The 15,195-nt window shown below is 40.2% G+C and overlaps 1 protein-coding gene across 2 annotated transcripts in view; it reads left to right on the forward strand.

Moving 5' to 3' along the window:
• The window catches only part of PALS2 (protein associated with LIN7 2, MAGUK p55 family member), a 43,869-nt gene extending 29,272 nt beyond the window's left edge, over nt 1–14,597 (forward strand). For both annotated transcript variants that reach the window (XM_088519697.1, XM_088519698.1), the window contains 10 exons: nt 1,639–1,791; nt 5,590–5,742; nt 6,252–6,479; nt 7,506–7,637; nt 9,623–9,722; nt 10,249–10,317; nt 10,816–10,977; nt 12,197–12,399; nt 12,813–12,941; nt 14,416–14,597. In XM_088519697.1, coding sequence (XP_088375823.1) covers nt 1,639–1,791; nt 5,590–5,742; nt 6,252–6,479; nt 7,506–7,637; nt 9,623–9,722; nt 10,249–10,317; nt 10,816–10,977; nt 12,197–12,399; nt 12,813–12,941; nt 14,416–14,592 — 1,506 coding nt within the window. In that variant the 3' untranslated portion in view covers nt 14,593–14,597. The remainder of the gene's footprint in view (nt 1–1,638; nt 1,792–5,589; nt 5,743–6,251; nt 6,480–7,505; nt 7,638–9,622; nt 9,723–10,248; nt 10,318–10,815; nt 10,978–12,196; nt 12,400–12,812; nt 12,942–14,415) is intronic.
• The last annotated feature ends 598 nt before the right edge of the window (nt 14,598–15,195 follow it).

Raw genomic sequence — 15,195 nt, forward strand, 5'->3', positions numbered from 1 at the left:
AAAAGCATTTTCCTGTTAGTTAGTGAAGTTTGTGTTCAACCCTAACTAACCCACAGAATTGCGTGGGGCTTTTTCTTTGCTTGTTTTGTTGAAGCTGCTGCTAACTTTGGCACGTGCAGTAACTTTACTTCACTTTGCCACCTACCTACCTTATTAACGTTTGCTTTTACCTAGATTGTCAACTGTACTTTTGAGCTTCAAAACTTCCATCTCTGTTTTGTAATGAGACTAAATTCAGTGCTTTTAGTGTGGCTAACCCAGATCAAGGAGGCTTAATCTTTGAATGGACTATAAACATGGAATCCAGTGTTTAGGATGTCAGACTGTTGGAATCGAATCATATTATTGGAGCATTTGGCAAGTTGAATTAATTAAAAAATGGATTCAATCTGTTCACCATATCTGATATATGAAAAAAACACAAGTTCTAAGTTAATTAAAAAAAATAGGACTGCTCCATATCCTGTTAATCTCTAGTCTGTTGCTGGATGGGAGTTCGTTAGCTGATGAACTTTCTGTTCCGCTGTACCTACATAGCTTGGATGTGGGGCTTGGGATGGGGATGTTTAGATTAAACTCTGTGGTAGTGGTAGTATTTTAAAGAGGAGTGAGAAAGGCAAAATGTATAACTCGGATTCTTTCATCTTGTAGTGTTTTTGCAGATGGAGTATGTCTTAAAGCCAAAAGATTTATTTTACATATATATTATTTTCTATAAAAGTAAACCTTACGAGATAGATATTGTTTACTATTTGTATTGTATTATATACAGCGGAGCTGGAGAAGGTGAGTAGGTGCCAAGCTCTCCATGGGTGTTGGTAGCGGGAAATACTTTAAGTGTCTTTCTCTGTAAACTGATCTAAATATTGATCATCAGTCCTGAAGAAATACCATTTTATAGATATCAGATAGTATTTAATACTTCAGGGACAAGAAAAGTGTTCTTCTCTGATTTTTTTTTTCTTTACCTACCACAGTAATTGTTCTTTGAACTCCTTGTTGCTAAAGTATTGTAAATAACTCCTAATTCAGTGTGTGATTCTCTCATCTCATGCTATACCCCTGCCTGCAATACATAAGCAAAGCATTTGGGTTTGTGAGGTGTTCTTCTTGCCTCCCAAAGCTCCTACCTTCAGTGAATTCAAGTGTCTGCTATGTTTAGAGAAGGCTTATGTCTGCAGCAATGTCTCTAGAAAGAAGTATGCAATATTCCTTCCAAAATGCAAATTAGGAAGGAATATGAGTCGGGGGAGCCTTAGGTAAATGCCTCTCATTAAGACCTTACTTTTTTTTTTTTTTTCTGAGCAGATCCCTGAGCAACTCTTTTGCTCTTGTGGAACATTAACTTCAGTGGGTTCTGAAGCAGGGAAGGTGTGAAGTGCTCTGCTCTTCTTCGAGGGCTGTTCAGTGTATTTGCCTCTCACACAGAGGTTTCAGGAAACACAATTTATCTGTGGTCCTGCAGTTAAGCATGCCAACCCCTTAAAGAGTTCTGAAGATAAAATATAGAACTAGATTAAATGTTCTAGTTAAGCCTTTCCTGATGAAGGATGGACCCCAGAATTAATGAAAGTTATCTGAATTGATATTTACTATTTACTTGAAACTTATGGTGTAATATGTTTGTTTTATTTACAGGCTCATGAGCGATTGGAAGATTCTAAACTTGAGGCTGTCAGTGATAATAACTTGGAGCTGGTGAATGAAATTCTTGAAGACATCAGTCCCTTAGTAAATAAAGATGAAAATATTGCAGAGTTAGTTGGAATACTGAAGGAACCTCATTTTCAGGTACCAGTTGTTCCTGTATATTGCCCATTTATTAGATTAGTGTAGACACACAAATCTAGGTGTGATAATAATGCCAAAACAGCTGCAGCCTAACAAGCAAAAATAGTTGCAACATATTCTTACCTGGAATTTTACTCGTACTGAAAGATAATGTAGTGTCTGCATGCTCACTGGGGACTTCTTAAGATGCTATTAAAAATCCACTGGAGACCCCATCTCTTTAAGCATTTCCAAGTGGTCTCGGTTCCTGATTTTGGCTGTTCTTCACTTCTCTGAAGCTATTTACATTCTTACTTGTATGCAAGACAGAATTGGGTTCAGTCACCCTGTGAACTGTGTTATGACAAGAGGTCAGCACTGCAGCTTAAGTTGTAAGTTGTGTACCCCTCTTTCTGCTGCTCTACTTTGCGCAAATGAAATGTTGACATACAGCTGTCAAAAGCAAACGTTTTTCCAGAACTCACATACAGTTAATAGCTTCCATAATGGCCCTTGATGCTTAGGGGTAATAAGCTCTCTAAATTCTTGTGTATTCTGCACTTTTTTGCCACACTTCACCTGGGTTTAGTACTCAGCTTGCAGGTGTCTTGTAGAAGAACATTAGGATCCTTTTTTTTCCCACTGATGAATGTGCCTCTTTCAGCAGACGGGCATAGAAAAACTGTGACGTCTTTAGGTATGCGAGTTTAAACGTACGCTTTTCTGAATTTCAGTTCTACATTATACACCCACAGCAAAGAGTTGCGTTGCAGTTGAAAGTCTGTAAAAGGCAGTAGTGCTGTGAAGCCACGTTATGGCCCACTGGGAGTAGGGAATGCTTCAGCAGCTCGCTGGGCTCTGGCCCTTCCTTGGCCTGTTCTGAGGAGCCAGGTGTGGAGCTCTCCAGGGCTCTGCCTTGCTCGTCTAGAAGGGCAGCCTATCGAAGGGGTCAGAGACTGAGTTAGAAACTCACTGGTGAATCAACCTTTCAGGCTTTGATCAACTTTAGCAGAAATTGGGACTGGAAAGGGAAAGGATAAATTTGGAGGAATTGGCAGCTGAAATACAAAAAGATGAGAACTATGGGACAGCTGATTTGGTGATAGATCTGGCAAAGATACTTTGTGTGAGGTAGAGAAGCTAAATCTGACAAGTGGCAGAGGCAGAACCAGAAGAGGAGAAAGACTTGGTAAGTGAAGAACTTGCTGCGCTAGCCTGATGCTGACAGGCACTGCAGTGGTCTCTAGAGAGGTGGGAAAGACCAGAGGCCAGCTGGACAAGTAGCCTAAGTGGGAGAGACTGGAAGTGACTAGGAAAGACAGAGACCAAATGAGAACTTTCTCTGGCATGAACAGCAAATACTAAAGCAAACCCAGCATGGGTTCTTGTTCAGTGTTCCTGGAGGCTGAACATAGAGGCTATTTATTTTTTAGGACTGTTGCACCCCTGAGATAATATTAACCGACAGACTCAGGAATCTTAAATTAGGTTTGTGTTTCTCTGTGCAATCTCTGGGGAATTGTGTTTGCTTTTTTTTCCCTCTGTTGCTCAAGAAATCTTCCTGCAGGCTTGGTCAGCTCTTGTGCTCCCTGAGGAGCTTAGCGGCATCAACAAATGCTCTCACTTCAGACCTGTTTTCCACATGGCTTTTGTGACCTGCCAGGACATTGCCAGGTGTAGAAGTGAGCCAAGATGCCTGTGGGAATCCACAGGTGTCACTAATCCTGTGTTCCAGACCTCCATTTTTTTTTTTTTTTTAGTCTTTTAACCAATATTTTCATCTACTTGAGAGCTCACCTTCATATCATATAGCAGCTTGGTAGGGAGGCTGTCCCATGCCATTTTGAAGCATACTGTCAATTTGAAGCGAATTCTCAACTGTGTCCATCTCTATGCCGTGTTGGGTGGCTCTTCCATGGAAGTCTGTTACCAGGTGACTTAGTTTTCGTAAATATTCTTCAGGACTGTGTCCCATGTCCTGGCTGGATTGGAAATAACCTGCTAAAACTGATGTAGATCCTTGAGTCTCAGAAGAGAGAGTCAGTTTGGAAAGATAGTAAGTGGACAGTGGTTAGTTTTGAAGAAACTGAGACTTCTTTTCTCAAAGAAACCATTTTATATTTGTGGGCAGCAGTTTGCTGTCCGCGACGGTCCTTCTGTGAGTCAGTCGTGTAAATAGCATGAGAAAGATTTTGTGATTGGGAGATACCTAATGAGCTGAGGAGTTCAGAGATTTCCTGCCTATCCATGAAACAGAGCAAAGGGCAGAATCCCGTGAGATGTGTCTCTTTGGAAAGGACAGCACAGGAGTTCAGAGTCATTTGTGGCAGTGGATCAGCTCACATTCCCTAAAGCACCCTGCCCTTAGGGGAGGGAGGGGGATGCAGAAGCCCGGTTACATGTGAGGCTGCATGAGAAAATGCGGAATGGTTTATGGCAAAAACGCCTGGGACCAACTTGTTCTGTATGTGACCAGAAAGAAAACGGTCAATATCTCATTGCTGCATCGGCCTGGCACTGTCTGTGCTAAGGTGTCAAAATGTGTGGTAGGTGCCAGCTGATTTCATTTTGAAAATGTAGAAAGGTCCAAAATGTTGCTTGCAAACATTGGCAAGCCAGAGATCTGTTATCCCGTTTTCTGGATTGGATGCATCTTGGATAATAAAGAGCTAGAAATTGCTACCATCTGACAGCTGCTTGATTTAAATAAATGATTGCTTTTCCTGTTCATTTGACTTGGTTTGTGTCCCTAGTATCTGAGCAGGCACAATACAGCTTTAATGGAAAGGGCAGAGTCAGTGAGTCAGGAACTCCTCTGATTTCAGCGTGGGGTGTCAGCTGGGTCACTGTGTGGCTTCGTTTAGAGGGAGAGCGGGAAGTAGTGGTGGGGTTTGCGCTGCCTGGCCAGGCCGGTGCCCTGGGCTTGTCACCGAGCCAGCGCGGAGCGGAGCCGCCAGGAGGGCGGCCGGCCGGCTGGCAGAGGGGCTGAGCTGCCCCGGGCGGGCCTGGTGAGCGTCGCGTCGCTACCACCGCCGCTTCCTGCGGTGCCCCCTCTCTGCTGCTCTCCCTAGCTGCCTGTTTGAAGCCAGTCAATGATCTAGTAAATCTGCCTGTATTATCTTAGATTTTTTTTTCTTTAGTCTTAAACTTAGGTATGTGAACTAGAGAAAACATGGTTAGCTATAATGTCTGAGGCCTTCCAAAAAGGGAAGTGTGTCAGCTTGGATTCATTATAGCTTATCTGGGGCTAGAGTTGTGCCTTGGTTTTACACGAGATGAAAGAACTTGTTCTGCAGATTGCCAAAAACCTTTGCAAACCTAGAATTAGATTTAATTTACAGTTACTCCAAAGGAAATTTTATTACATTAAACATGAGTATCTAATGATGAGTTATCCTCATCAGCTCATGATGAGGTTGGGGTTTGGGATAGAGTTGTTTTTGGAGCTTTTTTGGAGTTTTTCTGTGTGTGTATTTTGTGGGTTTTTTTGGTTATATTGTTTGTTTTTGTTTTCTATTTTTTGAAAGTTGTTTTACTCTGCTGCTCCCTTTGCTTGGATACGGTCTCGCCAGGTGAAGGACCGTCCTAGGGCACCTTCTCCATCCTCTGCTTGTGCCTGTGAAGGGATGTTTGCCAAGACGCTAGTGTGATCAGGCCACCTCAGTGCTTACATTTCATGTGAACATGAAAGTTAATTTTGCTGTGTTCCATGCGAAGTAAGAGTTGTAAGCCCTAGAGAGGCAGTTTCAGCAGTTACTAAGCACTAAATCATTTGGGTTATTTCGTAATATAAAAAAGGCTTTTTCTGTTCCCTTCCAGTCACTCTTGGAAGCGCACGATATTGTGGCTTCAAAATGTTATGATTCCCCCCCTTCTAGTCCGGAAATCAATAATTCTTCGGTGAACAACCAGATCGTTCCAGTAGATGCTATTCGTATCCTTGGTATTCACAAAAGAGCGGGAGAGCCACTGGTAAGTAATTGCACACGTGTGGCTTTAAATTAAGAGTGTAATGGAAAGTATTTGTATCTGCTTAGTGCATTACAGTAAGTTTTTGATTCTTTCTTACATCATGTTGTGTAATTTAAGGGATGAGAGGTTGAAATAGGAAGATATCAATTTGTCCTCTATGCAGTTCCTTTTAGGAATTTACCATAACGAGTAGACTCTCACTAGGCAGTACAATTTGTTAGCGTAACTAACATTTCGGTTCATTCGTAATACAAAAGGACAGTTTTGCAACCAAGAGCAGTCCAGTTGTGGTTCAGTCATACAAAAACCTTGTGTGAAAGCACTTTTGTGTTGCTTGACACTTGCCTGTATGTAAGGAGCTCTTACAGTGTAATAACTGTTTTTAGCAGTGTTTTCTTGCAGGGCAAGTACATATACTCCCGTAGCAATGTATTTTTGCTTGAGGTAAAGGTGAAATGCAAGCGGAATTCCAGCAGTGGTGTAAAGCAGGCGTGCTGTGCTTCTTGCAGGGTGTTACATTTCGAGTTGAGAACAACGATTTGGTAATAGCGCGAATCCTGCACGGCGGCATGATAGATCGGCAAGGCCTCCTGCACGTAGGTGACATCATTAAGGAGGTGAATGGCCACGAGGTCGGAAACAACCCCAAAGAGCTGCAGGAACTGCTGAAAAACATCAGTGGGAGCGTCACGCTGAAAATCCTCCCCAGCTACAGAGACACTGTTATTCCTCAGCAGGTTAGTAGGGTGCTCCTAACCATTCTGTCAAAGCAGCTTCTGTTTGGTTCTTCATTGCATGAAATTACTGTGAGAGCTTTGGATTAGCTGCGATTTGGTGTTGTACAAATAACATTAGCAGGAAGGCTAAATGCAGGCATCTCTATTCCCCTTAAGTACATGTTGGAAACTGAATTGTTTGGTAATTCAGGTCACACCTAATAGAAGTTGGTAGAAGTTGTTGGGTTTTTTTTGTTGGTTTTAAATCATATTAGAATCCAAGACCAATAAGCATTTGCATAATTTCAAGCCTCTTTCTTTGGTACCTGGTGACCTCTCGTGGCCTAGCCATACTGCTCTGAAATAAACCCCATGCATTTAACATGATCAAGCATCCAAGTAATCCATCTCATGGACTCCAGAAACACAGCAGAGTGGCTTGGTGTATGAATCACTGACTGTAGGTAGGGAGTTGGTGGCTATTCCTTATCCTTTTATTGTTGCTGAATTCTGCTGGTTTCTCCTTGGCAGAAATAGTGGACTTTCTTTTTTCTGCCAGCTTGGATAACAAAGCTGTCTCTGGCCTCCTGAAGCAATTCACTGTTTCTGCCCCTGCATCAAATTTGAGGCTTAAAGCAAATGAGATGTGACCACTTAAACCTTGTGGTCATGGCACAATTAATACTTAAGACTCCACAAACCTTGAAGGGAAATCTCACATTCTGAGGAATATAGAAGTTTTGAGTAACTTAATGTCAGAATACTAATTGAGACACATTGTGTATTGAAATGCAAAAACAAATGTTGTGTAATACCGTGTCCAAACCGAACAGTTGGCTTTTTATTTTTGTCATAAAGCTCCTTCAGCCAAGGCTTGCACTGCAGATTAATTTCACTCTCTCAGCTGGTATGCTATTTGTGAATTTTTCCTCCCATAAATTGTATTTTACGTGCCAAATGCAAATTTCATCATGTCAAACTTTTTAGGCTCTAAGGCGTTTCTTCAGCTTGACAGATAAAACTTTGTGATTTTTTTACACATTTCAGGTTTTTGTGAAGTGTCATTTTGATTATAATCCATATAATGACAATCTCATCCCATGCAAAGAAGCTGGTTTGAAGTTTTCTAAAGGAGAAATTCTTCAGATTGTAAACCGGGAAGATCCAAATTGGTGGCAGGTTGGTAAAACAATAAAAACTTTTTTTTCTGTAGGTAGTAAAAAAGCGTGAGAGCTTCACTGGTTGCAATTAATAAGGAACTTTGCAGTAATGAACTAGTTTAAAATAGTATGGATATGTGATAAGAATACTTGGATTGTAATGCATTTTCAGTCTAGTAAGATGTCAAAATTTAAATATATTTATACTAGTAAATTATCAGCAGTCTGTGTAGCACTGGCCTTTTGCTATTGCTGCTGTTTGTCTTTACTCTGTATCATAAACCTAGACCTTCCAAAATCGGTTTTAAATGGACAATTTCTAGCCAAAATCCTTAGGTTGCCTCTAATAATGGCAGTGACCCTTCCCTGACAGTGACTGTGGGAGAGGTGGATCCTTTCCTGCGTGCTCAGAGTGGAGGAGGAGGAGCGGGAAATCAGCGCTGTGGATTTGGAGAGGGGTGGGAACGCTTCTTTTGGAGAAGATCCGTCTTTTGTTTCCAGAGCGGTGGCCAGTGGCTGTGAGCTGTAACATAATCAAAGTGTTTGGCACTTGAGAACAGTAACAGTTCATCCTGCTTAAAGATTGTATTTCTGCGTTCGGTCCTTCAGTAGAAATGTAATCCAATGCTATACACTATATATATATGTATATATACATATTTTTTCAAAAAACACAAGGTGCACGGTTAGAGATCATCAGTGGGTTTGAATACAGATGGGTGGACTTTCAGAGCACTTTTCCCAACTGAGATGCTCAACATTGGGAGCGGCAGTGGCAGTCCAAGCTAGGAATTCAGCATTATTAATTTCCCTTTGCATCCCTAAATTGCTAGCCCCATGCTGGGTAACAAGGAGTAATGGGCCAAACATTATTTAATTGTATATATTGCTTTGAAGATCAACAAACATATTTGAAAACACTTCAGCGCTGTTGAATTGTTACTTATAAGTGACTAAGCAAAAAAGAATAAAGGTGGGTGGGGAAAGATGCAGGAAATTTGTTACTGCTAAGTTAGTTTTAGGAGCTGGGTGCTGTGAAACTCCCGAGTAGTCTGAAGGAGCTTGTGTGCTCTCTTCTGTGTTATTTTTCCAATTTGTCCAGCTTTTAACTTGATAGAACCCAGGCAAGGTAAATCAAAGGATCTCTTAAAGAGCATCTGTGATTGGTGGAAAAATGAATTGGATTAAGGCAGTATAGTGTATTGCCAGTAATTCTATGCAGATTATACCCAGGGAAAAAGCTAGTGGAAAGTCAAGAAATACTGGACTGTTACTGAGAATTTACTGACTATAAAATTCAGGTAGTCATTAATAGATAAAAGAATCCAAAGTTCCTGTTAGCAGGAGACATGGTCTGCCCATCACAGAGAAGAAAAAAATACAGCATTTCATAACTGTGTGTTTGCGTGTGTTAAGCTTGTCAAGCCTAGTCCTGCCATGGACTATTATGTTTATAAATGATGTTGATGGAGAATGTTAGCCCAACTGTGATTACAGGAGTACTTCATTACTAAGATAGAAAACTGTAGCTGTGCAGTGCAGAAGCTGGAGGGGATGATTAGATGGGTTCATGGAATTCCATGTTTGTAAAATGACAGTTAAAAAGCTGCACTGGAACCTGTTTGCAGCAGCACAAGAATACAAAATAAGCTTGTGAACTAAACATGCCTGATTTCACCACCTTGAGAGTTCAACATTTGGCGCTAGGGAAGTCCATGTAGGTTACTCACTGAATAGGAATCAGGAGTGAACTTGTGTCTGTTTTTTCCAACCTCTTTTGAATTTTAATAACTCCATGGCAAACTATTGCTACGGTAAGGCAAAATTTTAAAATTCACAGCTGAATCTGAATTTAAGTCTTGATAATAAAAGTATCAGCAGTCGCCATTAGAAAACTGGCACAGTACTGGCACCATCCTGGCAGTATGAAAGTCAGTCATCGAAATGTTGATTAAAAAAAGGTGTTTCTCACAGTTATCTACATTTTTATTTATTTTTTTATAGGCTAGTCATGTCAAAGAAGGAGGAAGTGCAGGACTTATTCCTAGCCAGTTCCTGGAAGAGAAAAGAAAGGCATTTGTTAGGAGGGACTGGGACAACTCAGGTGAGATTTAATGAATTCTAGCACCATATTTTGCCCTGGCTTATATACTTTTTTTCCCTCTTCCTGACATTGTAGATACTGGAAATTGCTATATGAGAATATTCAATATTTGAATGACTTTGGCTTTTGCTTAAGGACAAAAGTAAAACTATACACTTGGTTATCGTATATCTATGAATGAATCACTTTTGCCATCTGCTGATGAAAAACTGAATGAGATGGGAAAGCCATAGAGTTAGATTTCTTCTATTTTTTAATATGGACTGAAAGTTAATATAGTAAACATACATTTCAAGGTTTTTTCTGGATTTTTTTAGAAAGCTCTCTTTGTAAACTAAATTTATTCTCTGTATTTTGTTCTTACTATACCATTTAATGTGTGAAGATAGACATACTTATCCCTAGGGTATATTAAATTTTAGAAAGGAAAATAATCATTTCTTCAAAACAGACCCTGTAATTTTAATGTTTTTAAGAAAACACATTTAAGAAAAATGATGAACTTCTTTCAATTTTCTTTTTCCAGGGCCTTTCTGCGGAACAATAAGCAGTAAAAAAAAGAAAAAGATGATGTATCTCACCACCAGAAATGCAGGTATTAATAATATTTAAGAACAGAAGTTCTGTAGGCTTTTAAATTTGCAGATAATCTAATGTATCTGAAGCGGAATGTGTATCCAAAGTCAAATATCTGATTATAAATTCAATAGTTAGGTAGTTTTTGAGGTTTTTTAAAGAAATAGTGACCAATGGAGATAGGGTGCTGAGGCAGAGTGGTGTGGAGGGTGTTTTTGTTTTTTATTTTATCTTTTTAAGGAAAGAGGAAGAAAATAAACATAAATGGGTAATCACTATTTTCCAGTTCTGATCACCCTGCAGAGTTGTCCTTGGAAGTAAAGGTAATAATCTCACTTTATGCTGTCCCCAAAGGGATAGCTAATGTGTTCAAATTAACCAGCACGCTTAAATCAGACTTAAAGCCTTTGGAGTATTATTTCACACATGTTCTATTAATATGTTAAATGAAACTGCTTAATTATTCTTCCAGTGATGACTGAGCATTAACTATTTTTTCGTACACTTTTCAATGTAGAATTTGATCGTCATGAAATCCAGATATATGAGGAAGTAGCCAAAATGCCTCCTTTTCAGAGGAAAACGCTGGTCCTGATTGGGGCGCAAGGAGTGGGGCGAAGAAGCTTGAAGAACAGGTTTATTGTACTGAATCCCACTAGGTTTGGAACTACAGTGCCATGTAAGTTCTCAGGACTCCTGAAACATCCTGCTTGGAGTCTCTGGTTAGCTAGGAAACAACCTGAAGTGAATTCCAGTGAGTCAGTGTATCAGTAATTTTGGCAGAGTACAAAAATTGTTGGGTGGGGGGAATTTTTCCTCTTCCCGGATAACTGGGCTAACATATGAATGCAGCTAGAAATACTGAGAAAATTACTGATCTATTTCCATTTTTAAATAAAACTCTCACAAGTGCAATTTTCTCTAAATGCTGTATCTCCGAATAAGCATTGTATATGTTTTTTCAGTATTGCTGTGAGGAAAAACATATCCATGGTGTTGAGTTCAAATCCCACAGCAAATGGTGCTCTGTTTTGCCTTCAGTGTGCATACCTGAATTGTTAAGTCATCTTCTGGCTGTGAACTGTCATAGCTCATTTCCCAAAGTTTATTTCAAGATGATCTGAGTTGTTTTGATACTGTATTAATCATTGGAGCTTTAACCCTTCTGTACACTGTTGTCTATGACCAGATGTTCCAGGAATACTGATATTACTAACAGCTTCAGAAGATTGTTTATCCTGGTCGGGAGTTTTCTGTAATCATGAGGTTAATGGGAATTATTGGTTGAAGGAAGTGTTTTCCACTTGCATCAGAGTGTTAGCAAAGGGATTCGTTTGCTCTTAAGTCTACTGTATTTTGGAACTCAAGCAGTGGGCAAGTAAAATGATGGCAACACAGCAAAGTAGATAATAATTACATATTTTCACTTTCTTGCTTACGTTAACAGCTGTGCTGCACACTTGAGGCCAACCACTAAGCCAGCTGTTAGTTTGAGTTAACTGTTGTCACTGAACTCTCTCCACTGAATTTATTGTGTTTTATGTAGTGGAGGCCAGATGAATCTGCCTACTAAGCTTCTTGCTGCTGTGGCTGGGCTGATTTTGGTGTTTGAGCAAGCTCACTCTATAGGCAGTTCTGGTATCTCCACCCTAAATATGTGAGTGAATGTGAGGGGCAGGGGAAGCAGATGAGGAGAGTTTAATTGCATTTTCAGAAGTAAAACTAACATGAGAGTAGAAGTTATATCATTTTCCTTAAACAATAATTTTATTTGGTGAATAATGAGGAAGGACGGTACAAATGAGTGTTGTCTGTGGTATGAAGCCATAGTGCAGAGAACAGTCTCATTCTAGAGATAAAGAGGTAAATTCAATTTATATTTTATGTTTTTTGTTTAGTTACTTCACGAAAGCCAAGAGATGATGAGAAGGATGGGCAGGCATACAGATTTGTGTCACGAGCTGAAATGGAGACAGATATTAAAGCTGGCAGATATTTGGAGCATGGAGAGTATGAAGGAAATCTTTATGGCACCAAAATTGATTCCATCCTTGAGGTTGTTCAGACTGGAAGAACCTGCATTTTGGATGTGAACCCACAGGTGTGTGTTGTATCATGCTATATTGGAAAAGCAGGAACACAGTGTGGAGGAGGTTTCTTAGCTGCCCGTGTGGTGAAGGACTGCAGTGCAGCCTGGATTTCTGTGACTGTGACACCTTGTTGGAGTGAGTTAGAGCGACTGGAAAAATCCGCTCAGGCTCTGCATGGACGGGGAGCCTTGCCCGACAGTAAGCAATCTGTTTGGCCAAGAACAATGCTGAGCGTTTTGAAAAGAAACCTTGTAATTTCAGGCAGCCTAGGAGGTCCTGAAATAAAAATACTAGCTTAGCATGCAGTGTTGCTAATTGTAACAGAGTAGTTCTGCAGTGCTAATTTACCTAGGTAATGAGGACTTGTGATGAATCGTTCTCGTACATAGTTAATTTGGGTGCATTTTCTTCTCTTTAATTCCAGGCCTTGAAAGTGCTGAGGACGTCGGAGTTCATGCCCTACGTCGTGTTCATTGCTGCGCCAGAACTGGAGACGCTGCGGGCTATGCACAAGGCTGTGGTAGATGCTGGAATTACAACCAAACTTCTCACTGTAAGCAGTCTTCCACATTTGGTTTGCCTTGAAGAGGATGTCCTAATTTTTGTTTGTTTGTTGTTTAACCCTCATTTTATTTTTTTTTCTGAAGTTAAAATCTCTAACTCGTACCAAGTAATCAGCAAAGATCATGTTTAACCTTTCTTAATCAAATACTATGTATCAGGCAGATTGCTACTTTTTTAAAGATAGAGCTCTTATGGAGAAGTACTGATTACAAGAATTACTTGTATTCTTTGAGAAGTGCCATAGTTGATTATTTGAAAAAAATACAGATGTTTGGTGGGAATTCTTCTGTTGCAGACGTGTCTTTACTTCCCATTCAGCATCTCCGCCCCCGCGCAGCCTTGCGTAGGTCTGGCAGAAGGTGCCGCAGAGGGCAGAGCCCCGGCCTCCTCCAGCCTAGTGAACACAGGCGTTTCTGTGGCAGGGACCTTCTCAGCTGCAGGACTGAAGCCAAATACCAGACTGAGGAGCTAAGGAAGCCCCTGTGTTCCACAGGGCTCTCCCTCCACCTGGGAAAAGCCAGGTCTTCCGGGCCGCTCTTACCTGCTGTGGCTTAGATGGTAGCAATGTCTTGCCTAATGCACGAAGGGCATTCAAGGCATAAAATGAGAGATGGGTTAATTTGCAGTAAATGAATATATATATGTATATATTTTTCTTTTAAACCTGTGAGATTCCATTTTCTTAATCACATGAGCAAATATCCAAACCTGTTTGTAGATTCCAGTTGTCACTGGGTTTAGTATATCTTTGGGTACTTTGCTCTTTCCCCAACTTTTACAAACATGTAGAACATAGTGGCAGCTCCTCATGAAGTCTTAAAAATGTAGGCAAGAAATTTATATTCCTATTTGGCTGCTCGTGTCAGAAGTAAGATAAAGCACTGATGCTTTTTGAACAAGAAAATACGTGCAAATGAACAGAAAGGACAGAATGTAACATCTAAAAGAACAGGATATTCTAGAGCTTTCTTCTAGAAACCGTCATTGTCAAACATACCTGCATTCTTGGATTCTTTCATTCTTGGATTTCTGGTGCTTTTTTGTAAATAAATAAGGGCCCATGAGACATTTATGTAACTGAAAGACTCAATTATTCCTAAAGATATTAACTTTTTTTCTGATTGAATGATCAGATGCACATGCAAAATGATTAACTGCCTGTTGTTTAGACGGGCTCCAGTTCAGGTGCTTTTATTTGCTTTATTAAGGCAGCAAAATTTGTAATCACTTGGTTGTGATAGATAGCATTGCTATCACAACATTTTTCAGACCTGTCAAAGTATTTTAACGTAAGTTTCATAAGGAGTTATAATGAAAACATTTCATTGTTGTATTTTAGGTGTATAATCTATGCAGGTGCAAGTAGTCCCTCGCAGTATGTGATGAGCTAATACTTCTTTTGGACTGATACTTGTCTGCCGAGTCTGCTCTGCTTAATTGTTTTTAAAAAACCTTCCCAACAGGACACTGACCTGAAAAAGACGGTGGACGAGAGCGCGCGGATCCAGCGCGCCTACAACCACTACTTCGACCTGACCATCACCAACGACAACCTGGACAAGGCCTTCGAGCAGCTGCAGGCGGCCATCGAGCGGCTGCGCCTCGAGCCCCAGTGGGTGCCCATCAGCTGGGTGTACTGAGCACCCACCGTGTATATTCCAAGTACACTATGCTGAACTTTTGTAGAAATGTGGAAGGGAAAGTGTACTTAAATATGTAATTTATTTTAATTTTTCTAACTTTTTACGAATAACCTTTCTATTCATATCACATGAAGGAAATGCGTTTAAGCATTTTTGTATGTTTTGATTTAGTACCTTTGCCTTTTTCATCTAAGAAACTTTCAATCGTTCACTTTAACATTTACATCTTGGTCTTACATTTTCACTGTGATTAACAAAAAAAATGATACTTGAAATTTTTTGTAAAATTCTTGTAAATGTCAGTTAAAACTGGTCAAAAGTCTATAGCTCTTACTGGGAGGATACACTAATCTTTTTTTTAATTTCCTTTGAAAGACATAAATTTCATGGGAGCAGACTTTTAAATATCGAAATCGGCAACCACCACCCAGCTCTTGCTCCAGCTTCTTTCTGCTTCACGTTGGTGCATTCTTGACGTTTCACGAGTTCTTGATGCCTCTTGGTTTAGACAGCTGTAGTGTAGGTTCCCTTACTGTCTCTCTCAAAATAATGCTTAGCGGTACCTCGCGAGCTTCTGCGGAGGCTGCTCCTGAGCACTAA

Source organism: Tinamus guttatus, unplaced genomic scaffold, assembly GCF_059628265.1.
Source record: "Tinamus guttatus ecotype Peru unplaced genomic scaffold, ASM5962826v1 Tinamus_guttatus_pri_ptg000067l, whole genome shotgun sequence".
Lineage (NCBI taxonomy): Eukaryota > Metazoa > Chordata > Aves > Tinamiformes > Tinamidae > Tinamus > Tinamus guttatus.